At 36.7% G+C, this 20,307-nt stretch overlaps 1 protein-coding gene across 4 annotated transcripts; it reads right to left on the reverse strand.

The window, feature by feature from the left end:
* Positions 1–73: 73 nt before the first annotated feature.
* KRR1 (KRR1 small subunit processome component) lies at positions 74–19,815 on the reverse strand. Of its 4 annotated transcripts, XM_027107060.1 has the most exons (10): positions 19,686–19,815; positions 9,330–9,502; positions 7,853–7,987; positions 7,540–7,665; positions 7,369–7,452; positions 6,010–6,066; positions 4,188–4,358; positions 2,110–2,187; positions 1,907–2,000; positions 74–399 (listed from the first exon to the last, which is right to left on the reverse strand). In XM_027107060.1, exons 1-10 carry the CDS (start codon positions 19,768–19,770, stop codon positions 257–259), a joined length of 1,146 nt encoding a protein of 381 aa, XP_026962861.1. In that variant the 5' UTR covers positions 19,771–19,815; the 3' UTR covers positions 74–256. The 4 variants fall into 4 exon arrangements, with proteins under 4 accessions (XP_026962861.1, XP_026962864.1, XP_026962862.1 ...); XM_027107063.1 differs by lacking the exon at positions 7,369–7,452; XM_027107061.1 differs by lacking the exon at positions 6,010–6,066.
* Between the last annotated feature and the right edge of the window lie 492 nt (positions 19,816–20,307).

Raw genomic sequence — 20,307 nt, forward strand, 5'->3', positions numbered from 1 at the left:
TGGAATAGATTAGGTGCAATGCATATAAACACAGATATACCACCTTCTAGTATAAAAATTTTCAAAAAACATGGAGAATACAATAATTTATAAAGAATTGCTGTTTATGTAAAGAACAAAACAAACTCAGAAAAAAGTGATCAGGGTATTACTTCTCAGGGATAAGGCAACTAATGCCCTAGTATCTCAAAATCCTTTACAAAAGGAGATAGCTTAATAAATTCTAGCTCAGGGATTTTTGTTTGTTTTATGTATGTTACTTTTTTTTCTTCTTTTTCTTTTCATCTGCTTCCATTTTAAGCTTAACTTCTTCAGCTGTAAGGGCTCCCAGTTTCTTACTCTTCGCTTTCTTAACCTTTTCCTTGATGGCTGCCACATCAATTTTAGTTTCAGTAGAAGCTAAATAAAAACAATACATGTAATTCTTTAGATTATACCAAATAAAACAAAGAATACATATATAAGACGATAATTTCAGAGTACTGTTACAATTGAAAGATCATGTTATAAGATATAAAACACTTGCTTAAAGGAAAGTTAGAAATTTCTTCTAACTAGGAGAAAACAAAGTACTTTAAAAATACATTAGTGAAAATATACACGAAAATGGCATTATACTTTAACTATTTGAACCAATTACTGGATTCAACTATTAAAATTACATTTTTTCCCTTAAATTGTTTTAAGATTCTTTTTTCCATATTGGAACTTTAGAGTATTCCTTAAAAAACTTAGTTTTCCGAATATTCAATTAATGACTAGTAGTATTTCATTTAACAAGATTTTGATAATAAAGACCATAATCTGAGAGTATCTGGAGGTCCTCCTAACAGAACCCAACCCCATGTATTTAACACAAAAAGTGTGAACAAAACAGAAAAGCAGTGGAAAAAAACACAACCTTTTCTTATTATTTAAAGAACAGCACTCAGGACATAAAGAACCACAAGATAAAATGTCATCAAACAACCCAGCAACTTGAGAGCAGACTTAAAGCCTCCACTAGAGTGGAATAGCTACACTTTAATCAGTAATAAACTGAGATTAAACTAGCTATTGAATACCTTCAGAGTACATAACTGACAGATTGTACAAACTAGAAAGTATAATGCTTATGATATTTTTATATAACCAAGGATCTGAATAGTAGAATACAATACTTTTAAAGCTGTTAACACTGATATAAATTAACAAACTAGTACTGTTACATCTGGCTTTGACCAACAGGTCATGTGCAATGCTGCTGGGTGACCTCCCTCCCCTCACTGTGCCACTGACTACTTTGGAGAGTTACCTTACAGAGGAGTACACGTGTTACTAGTGGAAAAGAAAATGCGAAAGAGGAGAAGACGGATCAAAATGAGGCTAGGAATGAGAAGAAAAGGCATCAGCGTGTTTTCTCTGAGTGTCTTTAAAAGTCCCTGAGTAAGAAAGATCGTCCTGCTATTTTGTTGGTGTCTTTTAGCCCAAGTGATGAGAAATCCACGTTAACCATACAGGAATCAAATTTGAAGCCACAGATCACACAAGTAAAGGAAGTACAACTTTTGATAAGCTCTTTTTAAAGGGCATGATAGCAGAGCTCAGGGATCTTACTGTTTTATTTTTACAGAAGATTCACTGCTCTGGTTTATATCTTTCACAACAGAGTCCTTCCTCAGCACAGCGGTCAGGAAGGGACTGTCAATCTGGGATACTCTTAAATAAGCATTAGCTGCTACTAAATTATAAATTATCTCAGTCACCACCGCTTTTCCCTAGGATTTGTGATTAATGAAATGCTAAGAGAATTGATGAAACGCATGGTTATTTCTTAACACTCAAAGAGCTTCAGACAAATCCACTATGGGTTTACTTTTCCTCTAACAGACTTACAGCATACCAAGAGTTGGAAAACAAGCATTACCTTCCTTAGGTTTCACAACTGGTTTTTCTTTAGGTGGAATAAACGCTTTGTTTCTTTCCTCTTGTCTCCTACTAAGAGCTTCTGCTTGTTTAGCCTACATCATTAAGAAAAAAAACTACATTAAAAAATGCTTTTGTAGTTAAATAAGAATTCAAGTATCTATAAACTTTGCAACTAGTGTTGTAAGCTAGACATGGTCTTACCTTTATTGCTTCCATTTTCTGTCTCCTCTTTTGACTTGCCTTCAGAAAGTATTCACCAGTAGCCAATTCTTTATCAATCTGTTGAAATCAGTATTTACAATACATCATAAATAATGTAGATGAGAAGTCAATTCCTAAGAAATTAACAGTGACCTTGAGGTAAAGACAGTGGGGTCAAAACTGATTACTCTATAAAGGTAGCAACATAAAAAGAAGGAAATGTCCTCTAAGCTGAGGGGAATATATATGCACAAAAGCATGTAGGTAGGAAAGTAGGTGATGTGTTCATGGAATACACAACAGACTGCTTGAGGTGGGGTGGAAGGTCAATGATTCAGAAAAGTGTGAGAGGAAACTGGAAAGACAGTTTTGGGGAAGCATGAAGAAACATGAATGACAGGTAAGGGAAGTGGGATATGACTTGAGAAGTGACTAAAGGTTCCTGAGAAGAGTGAAGAGAGCAAAGTAGCACTTTATGAAAGGTACAGAAGAAAGGAGAAGAGGTAAAAGGCTGTTTTTAAAAAAAGGCTGCAGCATACAAAATGAAAAGCAAGAACTGTCAGGATGTGGAGACTAAGTACTAATTTGCAGTAGCAAATTCATTAAGTAGTCAACATATAATTAATTGGTCTACCTAAGGCAATGTTCTACTAAACTCTAATACTAAGCTCTCTACACTTCCTAACTCACTTAATCCTCATTAACAATTCTTTGAGACAGGAATGATCATTATCCCTATTTTCTGTACAAAGAAACTGAGGCATGGATGGGGTTAAATAAATTATGCCCATAATTACATAGCAAGTAAGTGACAGAATAAGTCAAATGAGACATCGCTGATTCAAGAAGCTTACAGTCATAAAAAAAAAAAGATAAAACGACAACTACTTACAGTACAGGGCTATACAAAATATATCAGGTGTTACAGAAGCATGGTTTAGTAACTGGAATACTCGCTTTCCCCCAACTAACACTTTCCTTCTGGCTTCACTTTGTTTTCCAAAATAGACCTCAAGATCCAACACTTCCATTTTTACTATGATCATCATTCCTTTTTTACCTTTGACCTTTCATCAAACCTTCCTGGAAAACTACAAACACAGGGCTATGGGGAAAACAAGATATAGTACACAGAAAGAGATGGGTTTACATGCTAAGCACAAAGAACTCGTAAAAGGGAAGACTTTAACATACAGCCAAGGAAGGGAATAATGAAGCAAGACACCTCAGAAGACAGATGACGACAGAATTCAAAGAACAGAAAAAGAAAGGATTGATGCAGATGGAAAAAAAAATTTGAGATAAGAGGAAGTTGAAAGAGTTCTTGCCTCGTAGTCTCAAATACTTCTAGTAGATGACATTGCATTTTATTTTACTGGAGTAGGAGGGTGGCTAAAGAATTAAGAGGACACAGAGATGCCAGAGAATACTGAAGACCTATCTGAGATTGGAAACGTGAATTTTTAAGGGATATAATCCAAAGATACGACTTTCTTCAGCTATGTTCAGTAGCCACGTTATGGGAAACAAGTCAAGTTTTAGGACTGATCTAAGTTTTAGTTTTGTTGGGCAGGTGTGATTGATAGAAGAAAAGGGAGTATGAAAGAAAACAGTGATGGGCAAGAGAGAAAAGGAAATTTTAGAAAGGGAATGATGCCAGAGGACAGTTGACAAAATTAGAGGCATTCATGTCTTAAAAAAAGGATAGATATTAGACTTAAGATTTCAAATCCAGAGCAATCCTATAGTACATGGTCACATGAATGATGCTAAAGCAGAGCAGAAAGCATTGTGGACTAAATCGTTGAATTTTTTTTAACCATGGAACATTTATAGTGGCTACAGATACACAACTGACACCACCTACCTTGACGGAGTTCACACTCACAGTATGAAGCTTCCACTCACCACCCCCATACAATTAGTTCAAAATAAGCCTATTCACACTTACCTTCAGTTTCTTAAATCGCTACACACCCAAACGTACATACACAGAAATTCCACCCTCAAAGTTTCCGACAAAAATAGATTAAAATGGTTTCCCCCTCATGTAAAGAAATTCAACATTTAATACTGACCTGACTTTCTGGCTGTGGTGGTGGGAATGGTGTATACTCCTTCTTAACAGTTTTCTTCTTTGGTTCCTTGCGTTTATTCACATTTTTGTGCTTGAACTGTGGCAAAAATCTTTCCCAACTCTGTGATCTTAACTCAGAATCTTTCGCCAACTCTCGTTTAATCATTAAGGTCTTCAACCATGGCAATATATGAACAAAGTAAACTTTTAATTTAAAAAAAATTTTTTTTTTGATGTGGACCATTTTTAAAGTCTTTATTGAATTTGTTACAATATTGCTTGTTTTATGCTTTTTGGTTTTTTGGCCGCGAGGCATGTGAGATCTTAGCTCCCCAACCAGGGATCGAACCTGCACCCCCTGCATTGGAAGGCAAAGTCTTAACCACTGGACTGCCAGGGAAGTCCCAAACATTTTTAATTTTAGCAGTCATATGTTTCGCAACCTAAGACATTATCAACATTGTTCCTATAAATAATAAAATTAAAAGGAACAATTCTTAGTCTCTTCAGTAGGATTAAACCAATTCTGGAAACAAAAAATATATAATCTCAAACATGCATAATTAACCAAGCATCAGAAAACCATTAGAAATTTAGACAGAGTTATTAAAATAAACTGAGATGAAAATAAGACTAACTCAGTTTTTCAACCATTATTTCATTAAAACCTTTAAAATTCAACCTAACAATTAGCAGGGAGAGTTCTTAATTAGTGATGTTTCCTACAAGCAGGAAGCTAGCACCCTGAAATATGACGGAAAGAAAAAAAGTCTCTCATGATCAACAAAACGAAATGTTTTCACACTTCCCCTACTCCATCTGAATTTTATAGACACTGAAACATCAGAGGATGCAAATGAGGCATCAGATGCAAGATGTCCCAATGTAACTCAAAATCGTTTTTTCACCCCAATCTAAGAGTGACTTTTCAACTTAACTTCATTAAATTCAAGGATTGTTTAACAAATATCCATCATAAAACAACTCATTATACCGTGGTTACATTTCCAAGAATAATCAAGAACTTTATGCATACACGGATATTAACAGATCTCTCTCGAAGAGCCTATAATTTGACTGTTAAATTCCAAAATAGGTTTTAACGCAATCTCAAATATTCCAGACTTTGCTTATAGAAAAAGGCAGAATTCAGGACTTCCCCAGTGGGCCAGTGGTAAAGAATCCACCTTCCAATGCAGGGGACACGGGTTTGATCCCTGGTCAGGGAAGATCCCATATGCCACTGGGCATCCCATATGCCACCGGGTGCCTCAACTAGAGAGCCCATGCGCCCTGGAGCTGGCAGCCACTAGATAGAAAACCCGCACACCACAACCACAGAGAAGCCCGTGCGCTGCAACAAATGATCCTGCGTGCTACAATGAAAGATCCTGTGTGCTGCAACGAAGACCCAACACAGCCAAACAAAAATCTTTTTAAATAACTTAATTAAAAAAAGAAAAAGGCAGAATTGTAAAAGATCACATCTTTAAATATAATATGTGGGCTCAAACCCTAAGAAAACTGGATTGGTACCATCTACTACAAATCCTATGAAGCTTATTTTATTTGTATTGGAAGTGAATCACTACATTACACTGTCCCCTTCAATAGCTTTCAAACTGTACTCCAAAGAGGCCTAAACTTCCAAAGAAGTAACTATAGGACTGGGATAGAGTTGAGTGGGCTGAACTCTACCCCAATTTACCCCAAATAGCTCTGCTTTATCTGTTTTGTATATTAGGCTTTCATAAAAGATTTACTTTCAAGAAAGGTTTCTGTAGCTAAAAACAACTTTGTAGTAGTATACAGTGAACACTCACTTTAATGTTATAAATTGGATGAATATTCTTCATAGTGTCTAGGACTACTTTTCGAACCTGAAATTTGCAAAGAAAAATGAATCAGTCATGTATAAAGATTTTAGTGAACTAGGTAGACGAGGATTAATATATCACAAAATAGCCTATGAACCAGGCAATGGCTACCAAGTCCCTTCAACTGTTCTGAGTGGCTTCTAGGTCTTTCATAATAGTCAACCTCCCTTGGATACAATGAAGTCTCTCAACTTTACTGATAAAAAGCTATACACAGAATTAACACAACACTCTGGAGCTGTAAAATTTAGGGGGAAGAGGGCTGGATTTAGAGTTAGAATATATGCACTCAAATAGTGGGACTGCCACTTCATACGACAAAGGCACTTAATTTTCCTATTCCAGCTTTTTCATTTGTAATATGGAAATAAAACTACCTTAAGGATCTGTCATAAGAAGTAAATAATATACTTAGACTCTACAAAACTGTGAAATATTCAAAATATTTAAGTTATTATTGCCCCATGAGAAAAAAGCAGATAACTTATGAGAAAGAGGTCCAATAGAATTAAGGTTAAAGGCCCTGGAAAGCAAGTAAGACCTCACTGCCAGATACAGATAACAAAAGCCTCAAAAGGAGTTAATAGAGTATCTGCTCCACAGATTTTCTCATAACATCTGACAAGCTGAAGAAGATGTTCATAAAAACATTAATATTCAAAGAAAATATATCTTAAAGGAAGTTTTCTGAGCCTGACCTCTACAGGCTGAATACATTACTGCAAAGAACAAGATCTGTTCAATTCTCCAGTCATTAAAATGCATGTAGGGGCTTCCCTGGTGGCGCAGTGGTTGAGTCTGCCTGCCGATGCAGGGGCCACGGGTTCGTGCCCCGGTCCGGGAGGATCCCGCATGCCGCGGAGCGGCTGGGCCTGTGAGCCATGGCCACTGAGCCGGCGCGTCCAGAGCCTGTGCTCCGCAACGGGAGAGGCCACAACAGTGAGAGACCCGCGTACCGCAAAAAAAAAAAAAAAAAAAAAAATGCATGTAATTACTTCCTGTTTCTTACGTTTGCTACAGACTGAGACCTTAAATGCCCACTTAAAATTCGAGTGGAGGGAGTAATGATGTGCAGACCTCCTAATTCAGAAATGGATCTCTCTTCAGTTACCAAAGGTTGGCCGTAATATGTTAGGGTCCAGGAAATTACATGAATTCCCTCAAATTACATGAAGAATTTACTAATGGAAAATCAAACAAAGCATATTCTAAAAATATATATATAAAACAATATATTATCCAATGAACTATTATATTATTTCATTTATTCTCTGTGGAAAATTAACTGAAGACAATAGTTCTCACCTCTTTTAAGCCACTAAAAGGTCCAATGGCTGAAACCGTGTTTCCCTGTACCATAATGTAACAGTTTGTTAAGAGTTCCAACGCCTACATCAAAAGAGCAATAAGTTGAAATTCAGTACACTTAAAAACTAACAAAAGAGGAAGACATACTTTTTCACTAATAAAAAGTACCTTCAACGTAGATCCTTTGGGACCAATAAGCCGTTGTCTTCTTTTTACAAATCTTTCTTTATTTCTTACTAAAGAACCTATTTTAATGATGTCACATGCAACATCATCCTGAAGAATTCGTACTGCCTTTTGGGAAAATAAAAAGAAAACTCCACCAATATTCTTGACAAGTAAATATCTTCTGCAAGCCAAGAAATTTAAGCACAGTTAAGCACAAAAATGAAAACTTTATGGTGCAGGAGGAGACGCAGTGTTATATGTTGTCTCTAATGTTGAGGCAAATAAAGCAAAGTCTCTGTAATTCTTAATTTACCTGTTCAAATGAAACACTCCTTGCTAACAGTTTTATTAGGTCTCTGGCCCTAATGATGATATATGGATCAAATGTCTTCTTTGTTGTACAGACAGTCATGCTGCCCTCGATCAGGTCCAGGGTTGCATTAACATGCTACAATACAAAAAGAGCAAGCAAGCAGTTGTCTGAAAATGAATTCAATTTTAGATAATTACAGAGCCGATCCTAACCAAATTAATAATTTGTCTGCTATTAAGCTATCTCAAAATTCATTAGCTCTCTCCTTGAAGAAGCTAGAAAGTTAATGTAAATAATTGATTACTGTTAGACTTCAAAGAATATAAAAAACTCAGGCAATTGAAAACATTTATAATTGGCTTTAGAGTAATTTATACTTATTGGAATAAAGATTATCTCTAGTTTAAAAAATATATATCAGTCAAAATGAGGCTACATTTTTAAATTAAGGTAAAAATGTAAAGCTATATAATTTCCCTACCTTGGCTGGATCCAGCTCTAATCTCTAATCTGCTCCCTAGAGTGAGAATGGACTTTCCCTTTCAAACTTTTTTCTAGCTGGTTTGTATTAGCTAAATACAAAGTAAAAACAAATTATCATAGGTTTAAAAATAAAAGCAGTGATTATGATTACTACAGTGATTAAAACTATGCATTAACTTTCAAATGGAAGAATCAGATTTCAACAAAGCAAATAAAAATGCTGTTTTCTAACTTGTGAGCATAATCTGAAGAATATTTCAATATAGTGAATGACAAACAATTAAACCTAAGGTTAGGTGTCTATAAGTTTACGAAAAAACCCCCAAAATTGAGTCTAATCTCCGATGTAGACAGCTGTAAAACACGCCTGCAGTTTGCTAAACCACCCTCATACCTAATGCACACAAATGACTCTAGAGCAGTGCCACAGCTGACAAATACATTTTCTATCAATCTAGTGTACATACACACACAGGTGAACCAAAAGCTTCATTAAATGATACTTATCCTTACCACATGTGATACATTGATGTATTTTTTTCTAAAGGCTCATTATATCCACTAAATTGACTTCTTGATTCACTAAGGGGTCTCAATCCAGTTTGAAAAATAAAATCAAATACACTGCTCTAGGGGCACGGCAGAGGGAAGTTAAACAATGCCAGGAGTATGCCTCAGCTCAAACTGTACAGGTTCGTGGCAACCATTATAGTAGCAGACATTCTGAAATTTGGAGTTCACAAGTGAGTTTCAGACCATCTGTGAATCCCCTAAATATTTAAAGGCATGTGAATTTTTCCAAGTAATCTATTATTCACAAAACTAAAAACAAATGAACTGTAAGGATAATTATCTAGTCTGTTTAAAATATCAAAGGAATCAAATTAACCAGCTATGGTAGCACCTTTAAAAAAAAATCCATCAGCACACATTCAGTTACTTAAAAGATATAAGCAAAAACAAAATCTCAAAGAAATACATAAGATATGCATACATGTTCACTCAAGGCTTTCTGTACCAATGGCCAGCACTCTTTCAAGTAAGCCTCTCTATATTTTGGAAACAAAGTTGCAAAACTGCTCTCCTCCAAGAGTCCTCTGGGATTGTCCTCTTTGGAAAAAGCTGGCTCCTTCCAACCATCAGGAACAGTGAGGAGTTCTGATTCATCTACAAAGGGGGAAAAATCTATACATCAGATTTAACTTCTTTTGGACACTTTTTGAACACTTGTATGCATACATTCACAAGCTTCCCAATACTCTCCTCGCATTTCCTTTTCCCCTGCTTTTTATATTATTCAACAGTCCAAGAACGTGCCTCTGTCATTATCACCAAAATACTGTATTAAAATTGTATGTATTTCAGTCGCCTCAGAAGACAAAGTTCCTTAAGGGCAGGGACTCTTCTTCGATCCACACTTATTGGCATACACCTGGTACATATTCAACACTTACAAACTTCTACTGCACCACACTATCTTAGAGTTGAAGATCCAAACACCATTTTGTTTACATTACTATTTTAAATATAAGTAACCTTTCAGACTCAATGAAGTGCAGCCTATGTGTATATATATATATACGTGCATGTGTGTGTACATAAAACTTTCAAAAGCTTGATCCCAGTGTACCCTTTCAGTTAATATTCACTAGTACAGGGTTTTAGGTTTCCCAAAGACCTTTCACGTGCGTTATTTCTGTATTCTCTCACGACTACAAAAGGTAGGAAGAACTGGTATTATTATTCCCATTTTATAAAAGATATTCAGTTCAAAAACTTTAAGTGACTTGTAAGGGAATATGAAGCTCAGTCTAGGTCTCCTCTCACTAGAACAAAATGCCTCCTAAGGGCTATAAATTATTTCCCATATCATTTATCAAAACTCCTGGTCCTGGATTTTAAGAACCTCTTAAATCCAACAGCTGTACTTTAATTCAGTACTACTCAAAGATATGATCCATAGACCTGAAGCACCAGCATAAACTGAGAGTTTGTTAGAAACGCAGTTCTTGGGCTCCATCCAGACCTACTAAATGTGCATCTCTGGGATGAAGCCCAGGAATCTTTCTTAACAGTCTCATGACGAGATTCCTATGCATACTAAAGTTTAAGAAGCAGGTCTTATAGTTCATGTTATCCACTCCAGTCAGGTAAACTTGCTTTCTGTTTCTTATACTCACATCCACTTTGTTACTTTTGGTTCAAATCACAGAGAATTAGCTAGTCTTTATTTATAGTTCACTTCTCAATATCCCTCCCCAAAACCCTCCAATTCTACAATAGTGATTACTTAAAATGCATATCTGACCAAGATCTTACCCAATTTAAACACTTAAGTGATTATGAATTTAAAAAAAACAAAGAAAAAAAAAACCCACTGGCTAAGGAAATCAACAGGAGTTTCACAATGGAGGAAGTACAAATAGCCCCAAAACATGTAAAGATGTGTAACCTCATTAGTAATCAGGAAAGTGTGATTTAAAAACACAATCAGATATGATTTCACACTTAACAAAATGACAGAAATGAAAAATTCAGGTAACAGCAAGTGTTAGTGCTCATCTACTGACATCGGGAGTGTAAAGCAGCACAACTCCTTTGGGAAGATTTAGCATTATTTGCACATGTCCTACCCTACAATTCAAGGATTCCAATCCCATGTAAGGTACATAACCAGAGAAACTCTCTAACATGTCAACAAGGAGGTATGTACACAGATATTTATACCATATTGTTTATAATAACAATGGGAACAATAAAATGTCCAGCAACATTAAAATGAAAATACAGAGATTGCCTCATCCACCAGAGGGCAGACAGCAGAAGCAAGAAGAACTACAATCCTGCAGCCTGTGGAACAAAAACCACATTCACAGAAAGACAGACAAGATGAAAAAGCAGAGAGCTATGTACCACGTGAAGGAACAAGATAAAACCCCAGAAAAACAACTAAATGAAGTGGAGATGGGCAACCTTCCAGAAAAAGAATTCAGGATAATGATAGTGAAGATGATCCAGGACCTCAGAAAAATAATGGAGGCAAAGATCAAGATGCAAGAAATGTTTAACAAAGACCTAGAAGAATTGAAGAACAAACAAACAGAGATGAACAAAACAATAACTGAAATGAAAACTACACTAGAAGGAATCAATAGCAGAATAACTGAGGCAGAAGAACGGACAAGTGACCTGGAAAACAGAATGGTGGAATTCACTGCTGCGGAACAGAATACAGAAAAAAGAATGAAAAGAGATGAAGACAGCCTAAGAGACCTCTGGGACAACATTAAACGCAACAACATTCGCATTACAAGGGTCCCAGAAGGAGAAGAGAGAGAGAAAGGACCAAGAAAATATCTGAAGAGATTATGGTCAAAAACTTCCCTAACATGGGAAAGGAAATAGCCACCCAGGTCCAGGAAGTGCAGCGAGTCCCATACAGGATAAACCCAAGGAGAAACATGGCAAGACACATAGTAATCCAATTGGCAAAAATTAAAGACAAACTATTGAAAGCAGCAAGGGAAAAATGACAAATAACATACAAGGGAACTCCCATAAGGTTAACAGCTGATTTCTCAGCAGAAACTCTACAAGCCAGAAGGGAGTGGCATGATATACTTAAAGTGATGAAAGGGAAGAACCTACAACCAAGATTACTCTACCCGGCAAGGATCTCATTCAGATTCAACAGAGAAATCAAAAGCTTTACAGAAAAGGAAAAGCTAAGAGAATTCAGCACCACCAAACCAGCTCTACAACAAATGCTAAAGGAACTTCTCCAAGTGGGAAACACAAGAGAAGAAAAGGACCTACAAAAATGAACCCAAAACAATTTAAAAAATGGTCATAAGAACATACATATTGATAATTACCTCAAACATGAATGGATTAAATGCTCCAACCAAAAGACAAAGGCTTGCTAAATGGATACAAAAACAAGACCCATATATATGCTGTCTACAAGAGACCCACTTCAGACCTAGGGACACATACAGACTTAAAGTGAGGGGATGGAAAAAGATATTCCATGCAAATAGAAATCAAAACAAAGCTGGATTAGCAATACTCATATCAGATAAAATAGACTTTAAAATAAAGAATGTTACAAGAGGCAAGGAAGGACACTACATAACGATTGGAGGATCAATCCAAGAAGAAGATATAACAATTATAAATATATATACACCCAACATAGGAGCACCTCAATACATAAGGAAACTGCTAACAACTCTAAAAGAGGAAATCGACAGTAACACAATACTAGTGGGGGACTTTAACACCTCACTTACACCAATAGACAGATCATCCAAAAGAAAATAAATAAGGAAACAGAAGCTTTAAATAACACAATAGACCAGATAAATTTAATTGATATTTATAGGACATTCCATCCAAAAACAGCAGATTACACTTTCTTCTCAAGTGAGCACGGAACATTCTCCAGGATAGATCACATCTTGGGTCACAAATCAAGCCTCAGTAAATTTAAGAAACTGAAATCGTATCAAGCATCTTTTCTGACCACAATGCTATGAGATTAGAAATGAATTACAGGGAAAAGAACGTAAAAAACACAAACACATGGAGGCTAAACAATACATTACTAAATAACCAAGAGATCACTGAAGAAATCAAAGAGGAAATCAAAAAATATCTACAGAAAAATGACAATGAAAACACGATGATCCAAAACCTACGGGATGTAGCAAAAGCAGTTCTAAGAGGGAAGTTTATAGCTATACAAGCTTACCTCAAGAAACAAGAAAAATCTCAAACAATCTAACGTTACACCTAAAGGAACTAGAGAAAGAAGAACAAACAAAACCCAAAGTTAGCAAAAGGAAAGAAATCATAAAGATCAGAGCAGAAATAAATGAAAAAGAAATGAAGGAAACGATAGCAAAGATCAATAAAACTAAAAACTGGTTCTTTGAGAAGATAAACAAAATTGATAAACCATTAGCCAGACTCATCAAGAAAAAGAGGGAGAGGACTCAAATCAATAAAATTAGAAAGGAAAAAGGAGAAGTTACAACAGACACCGCAGAAATGCAAGGCATCCTAAGAGACTACTACAAGCAACTCTATGCCAATAAAATGGACAACCTGGAAGAAATGGACAAATTCTTAGAAAGGTATAACCTTCCAAGACTGAACCACGAAGAAATAGAAAATATAAACAGACCAATCACAAGTAATGAAATGGAAACTGTGATTAAAAATCTTCCAACAAACAAAAGTCCAGGACCAAATGGCTTCATCACAGGTGATTTCTATCACACATTTAGAGAAGAGCTAACACTTATCCTTCTCAAACTCTTCCAAAAAACTGCAGAGGAAGGAACACTCCCAAACTCATTCTATGAGGCCACCATCACCCTGATACCAAAACCAGACAAAGATGTTACAAAAAAAGAAAGCTACAGGCCAATATCACTGATGAACATAGAAGCAAAAATCCTCAACAAAATGCTAGCAAACAGAATCCAACAACACATTAAAAGGATCATACACCATGATCAAGTGGGATTTATCCCAGGGATGCAAGGATTCTTCAATATATGCAACTCAATCAATGTGATACACCATATGAACAAACTGAAGAATTAAAAACCATATGATCATCTCAATAGATGCAGAAAAAGCTTTTGACAAAATTCAAAACCCATTTATGATAAAAACTCTCCAGAAAGTGGGCATAGAGGAAACCTACCTCAACATAATAAAGGCCATATACGACAAATCCACAGCAAACATCATTCTCAATGGTGAAAAACTGAAAGCATTTCCTCTAAGATCAGGAACAAGACAAGGATGTCCACTCTCACCACTATTATTCAACACAGTTTTGGAAGTCCTAGCCACAGCAATCAGAGAAGAAAAAGAAATAAAAGGAATACAAATTGCAAAAGAAGAAGTAAAACTGTCACTGTTTGCAGATGACATGATACTATACATAGAGAATCCTAAAAATGCCACCAGAAAACTACTAAAGCTAATCAATGAATTTGGTAAATTTGCAGGATACAAAATTTTTTTTTCTTGTTTTATTTTTTATTTTGACCCCATTTACTTTTTAAATTAAATTTTCATTTAAGATCATTGTAGATTCACATGAAGTTAAGAAATACAGAGGAGTCCTGTATTGTTCACCCTGTTCTCCCCAATGGTAAAATCTCACATAACTATAGTACAGGATATTGACATTGACACAATCCTTTGATATTATTCAGATATCACTAGTTTCATGCATGTAATCACCACCACAGTTATGACAAAAAGCAGTTTCACTGCTTTTTCACTGCAAGTACAAGCCACTGGTACTTGAAACAACTTGGATGCATCTTCAGAAAATACATCCAAGTTGTTGCAAGTACCAATGGCTTGTTCTGAAGATACATCCAAGTTGTTGCAAGTACATCTGAAGATACATCCAAGTTGTTGCAAGTACCAATGGCTTGTTCCTTTTTATTGCTGAGTAATATTCCATGGTATGGATGAACCAGTTTGTTTAACAATTTACCCACTGAAGGACATTTGGGTTGTTTCTAGTTCTAGGCTATTACAAGTAAAGCTTCTGTGAACATTCACATACAGGTTGCTGTGTGAATATAAGTTTCATCTGTCTGGGATAAATGTCCAAGAATGCAATTGCTGGGTCACATGGTAATTGCACATTTAGTTTTATAGGAATTTGCCAAACGCTTTCCCAGAGTGGTTGTATCATTTTTAAGGTCCTATTAGCAATGTATGAATGATCCAGTTTCTCCACATATTCTCCAGCATTTGCTGTTGTCATTTTTTTTAAATTTTAGTCATTTCAATAGGTATGCAGTGATATCTCTTTGAAGCTTACATGTGCATTTCCCTAATAGCTAATGATGTCAAACATCTATTCATGTGTTTATTTGCCACCTGTACATATTCTTTTTTTCCACACACACACTCTGTATTTTATTTTTACAAGAGAAAAATAAACTGACACCAAGCATTGTAAATGGATGACCACAACAAAAGCAACAATGATTGCAATTACCAAACATGAAACACACTCATATTATGTCATAATATTGACCTTCAGTCCAGTAATCCTCCACTGTAACAGGTCCTTTACTTTGCAGTGAAAATTGATTTGTATATTTTTTGCCTCTGAGTCCTTGTGGGATTTTTTTTTTATTCAAACAGAAAATTAATGCACAGAAATCTCTTGCATTCTTATACACTAATGATGGAAAATCTGAAAGAGAAAGAAACCCTCCCATTTATCATTGCAACAAAATGAATAAAATACCTAGGAATAAACGTACCTAGGGAGACAAAAGACCTGTATGCAGAAAACTATAAGACACTGATGAAAGAAATTAAAGATGATACCAACAGATGAAGCGATATACCATGTTCTTGGATTGGAAGAATCAATATTGTGAAAATGACTATACTACCCAAAGCAATCTACAGATTCAATGCAATCCCTGTCAAATTACCAATGGCATTTTTTACGGAACTAGAACAAAAAATCTTAAAATTTGTATGGAGACACAAAAGACCCCGAATAGCCAAAGCAGTCTTGAGGGAAAAAAACAGAGCTGGAGGAATCAGACTCCCTGACTTCAGACTATACTACAAAGCTACAGTAATCAAGACAATATGGTACTGGCACAAAAACAGAAACACAGATCAATGGAACAAGATAGAAAGCTCAGAATTAAACCCACACACCTATGGTCAACTAATCTATGACAAAGGAGGCAAGGATATACAATGGAAAAAAGACAGTCTCTTTAATAAATGGTGCTGGGAAAACTGGACAGCTACATGTAAAAGAATGAAATTGGAACACTCCCTAACACCATACACAAAAGTAAACTCAAAATGGATTAGAGGCCTAAATGTAAGACCGGACACTACAAAACTCTTAGAGGAAAACAAAGAAAGAACACTCCTTGACATAAATCACAGCAAGATCTTTTTTGATCCACCTCCTAGAGTAATGGAAATAAAAACAAAAATAAATGGGACCTAATGAAACTTCAAAGCTTTTGCACAGCAAAGGAAACCATAAACAAGATGAAAACCAACCCCCAGAATGGGAGAAAATACTTACAAATGAATCAACGGACAAAGGATTAATCTCCAAAATATATAAAGAGCTCATGCAGCTCAATATTAAAGAAAGAAACAACCCAATTCAAAAATGGGCAGAATACCTAAATAGACCTTTCTCCAAAGAAGACATACAGATGGCCAAGAAGCACATGAAAAGCTGCTCAACATCACTAATTATTAGAGAAATGCAAATCAAAACTACAATGAGGTATCACCTCACACCAGTTAGAATGGGCATCATCAGAAAATCTACAAACAACAAATGCTGGAGAGGATGTGGAAAAAAGAGAACCCTCTTGCACTGTTGGAGGGAATGTAAATTGATAGAGTCACTATGGAGAACAGTATGGAGGTTCCTTAAAAAACTAAAAATAGGGCTTCCCTGGTGGCGCAGTGGTTGGGAGTCCACCTGTCGATGCAGGGGACGCGGGTTCGTGCCCCGGTCCAGGAGGATCTTGCGTGCCGTGGAGCGGCTGGGCCCGTGGGCCATGGCCGCTGGGCCTGCGCGTCCGGAGCCTGTGCTCCGCGGTGGGAGAGGCCACAGCAGTGAGAGGCCCGCATACCGCAAAAAAAAAAAAAAAAAACTAAAAATAGAATTACCATATGATCCAGCAATTCCACTACTGGGCATATATATACCCAGAGAAAACCATAATTCAAAAAGACGCATGCACCCCAATGTTCACTGCAGCACTATTTACAATAGCCAGGTCATGGAAGCAACCAAAATGCCCATCGACAGACAAATGGATAAAGAAGTTGTGGTACATATATTCAATGGGATATTACTCAGCCATAAAAAGGAACAAAATTGGGTCAGTTGTTGAGACGTGGATGGATCTAGAGACTATCATACAGAGTAGGTCAGAAAGAGAAAAACAAATATCGTATATTAATGCATGTATGTGGAACCTACAAAAATGGTACAGATGAACTGGTTTGCAGGGCAGAAGTTGAGACACAGATGTAGAGAACGTATGGACACCAAGGGGGGAAAGCCGCAGGGGGTGGGGATGGTGGTGTGATGAACTGGGCAATTGGGATTGACATGTATACACTGATGTGTATAAAACTGATTACTAATAAGAACCTGCTGTATAAAAAAATAAATAAAATAAAATTAAAAAAAACGAATACTAAACTTACTTCGGGTTATTTGTATGGAAATGTGTTAATATAAATGTTTCGGACATTACATGAAATTCCTAAAATCTTATATGTTCTGGTATAATTTATAGGTCATAATTCTAGTTATTATTTTAAAATGTATACCTCAGAAATAACTAAATTTCCCTGTCAATTGCATTATTATGAACTTTCATCAAATCTTTAACCGTGGTCATTTTTTAAGTCTTTTGTCATTTACAGACAGTTCTGGGTGTACTCTGATGCTTTTGCAAAAATGTTCCTATAAAAGGGTTTCATCTTCAAGGAATTCATGGAAAAGACTCTGAGAAGTACAGGTTTCTGGTAACTGACTATACTGCTGAACTGAAGGAATAAGCATTTTCAGAACTCTAATAGAAAACTGATGAATTCATAAAAGTGCTAACAAAAGATCAAGATGAAAAAAAATTAATTACATGGGACCGAATGAACTGATGAGGATGATTATAATTTTTGTGACTTTCTGTTTGAAGAAGAAAAAAGAGACTGTAAAACGTTGTTTAAATTATATTGCTTTTGTGGATTTAAAGTGGGTTTATAATTGTATATTATAATATATTTAGTATAAAAATAGAACGTTAAAAAAAAGAGACACATGCACCCCAATGTTCATTGCAGCACTATTTACAATAGCCAGGTCATGGAAGCAACCGAAATGCCCATCGACAGATGAATGGATAAAGATGTGGTACATATATACAATGGAATATTACTCAGCCATAAAAAGGAATGAAATTGGGTCATTTGTTGAGACGTGGATGGATCTAGAGACTGTTATACAGAGTGAAGTAAGTCAGAAAGAGAAAAACAATATAGTATATTAACGCATATACGTGGAATCCAGAAAAATGGTATAGATGATCTTATTTGCAAAGCAAAAATAGAGACACAGATGTAGAGGACAAGCGTATGGACACCAATGGGGGAAAGTGGCGAGGGGTGGGGGTGGGTGTGTGATAGAAAAGGAAAATGAAAACATAAATTAGCCTGTATTCATACAAGGGAACATCATACAGTAGGGAAAAGAATAAATCACAGCTACAAGTACTGCCCTGATTGAATAATAACAACAAAGTTTAGCCTAAGAAGCAAGACACAGAAGAATATCTACAATCCTTTCTCATTCATATAAAATTCAAAAACTGACGAAATTAAAACATTTTGTGCATAGGTGGTCAAGATTATGAAGAAAGGAAACAATAATCAACACGATTCAGAATGGTTACTTTAGGGCATGTAGGGGGCTCTGGGGGTATGGTAATGCTCTATTCTACTTAATGGTCTGAGTGTGCTCCTTTTGGTTTTATTCTTTAAGCTGCATATATACTGTCCTCTCTGCCATACGCTTAATTAAAACAACAACGAATCACGTTTAATATCTCCCTTATGCCTATACAATGAGAGTTCAAGGTTTTTAACACTTCCAATAAGTCTGGTTGAGCAGGCCCCGGGCTATTTCTCTGGCCTTTCTGTCAATCATACAGAAGTTAATGGATAAAACAAGATTGCAAAGCAAGAGAGCAATTAACGCAGTTGAAAGAACAGGAACTGTGTTGGCAATACTTCAGCAACCCGATAAACAACAATAATAAACGTTCCAAAATTTCTTCACTGGCTGACAAACTAGCACTAAAAACACGCCTGGTATCTCCTTCTATCACCATGTCTGTCTCAGTCCTTCATTATCACTCTATCACTCGTTCACTCATATGCATAACGACCTCCTACTCCCACCTCATCCCACCCCTCACTCTGCCAACGATTTCCAGACACCGCCGCGAGTTTAAGGTCCGGAAGCGCCCTCCTCATTCTTCTACAGAAGACGCATCCAGCAAGACCCCTACTTTGGGGGTTTCCAGCAAAAGCAATTAGTTAGGAACACGCGTCGGCGCCATACAGGCCAGTCGTTCCTGCGAGTCCGGCCAACAACCCCAACCTTCAGCAATTACAGGTACTTAACTTCAAGGCGGCGTTACACGTTCCAAGGCGGCGTTACACGTTCCCAGCCAGCGAAAGGAAAAAACCCCAACTCAAAACCCCCAAACCCCAGTCTTTGGTTTTCAAACAACCTCACCTCGGCTCTCCGGCTTCGGCTTCTGGCTACGAAATTCACTTTTCCTAGACGCTGCAGCTTGTCCGTCCTGCTTGGAGGACGCCATCTTCAAACTGCTTCCCGGGCTACCGGAAGTGAACCCTTTCTTAAATCCTACCGGCTAAAATCTCCGTGCTCAAAGTGAGTTCCGCAGAACTCAGACGAGATCTGCGCAGTCTCCGTGTGTGCTTAAGCTAGAGCCCGTGTATTTGCGTACACTACTACGCTTCTCCCGCGGAGCCAATGGCGAGCCGGAGACTTCTCTTCCCGGACGCACTGCAACTACGGAATTTCACAGCATGCTGGGAATTGTAGTTTAGCACTGGGGGTGAGTCGGAGACGGTTTTATCTATCATTTTCTCTTGGCCTCAGGGTCTAACGCGGAACGCATTTAGCCGGAGTGCAACCTGAATCGTACTGATATCACTCGTTCACTCATTCGATAAATATTTATATGATCGACCAATATGTGCTAGGCGTTGGGAAGTGGTACAGATATGAGAATATACGGTCCATGATGGCAAGAAGCGACAGTAATAACTACCATTTATTGTGAGACTACTTTGTGCCGGGCACTTTATTTGCATTATTTCTAATCCTTAAA

The sequence above is a fragment of the Aethalodelphis obliquidens genome, unplaced genomic scaffold, assembly GCF_003676395.1.
Source record: "Aethalodelphis obliquidens isolate GAN/ISIS:26980383/991018 unplaced genomic scaffold, ASM367639v1 scaffold8, whole genome shotgun sequence".
NCBI classification, from domain to species: Eukaryota; Metazoa; Chordata; class Mammalia; order Artiodactyla; family Delphinidae; genus Aethalodelphis; species Aethalodelphis obliquidens.

Excerpts from the sequence above, each read along its gene's own strand:
- KRR1 (XM_027107060.1), bottom strand. The coding sequence starts at position 19,770 with ATGGCGTCCTCCAAGCAGGACGGACAAGCTGCAGCGTCTAGGAAAAGT. Across the intron at positions 7,666-7,852 it reads GGAGTGTTTCATTTGAACAG|GCAGTACGAATTCTTCAGGA; the intron begins GTAAATTAAGAA and ends TTTTCCCAAAAG. Across the intron at positions 2,188-4,187 it reads CACCACAGCCAGAAAGTCAG|ATTGATAAAGAATTGGCTAC; the intron begins GTCAGTATTAAA and ends TGATTTCAACAG.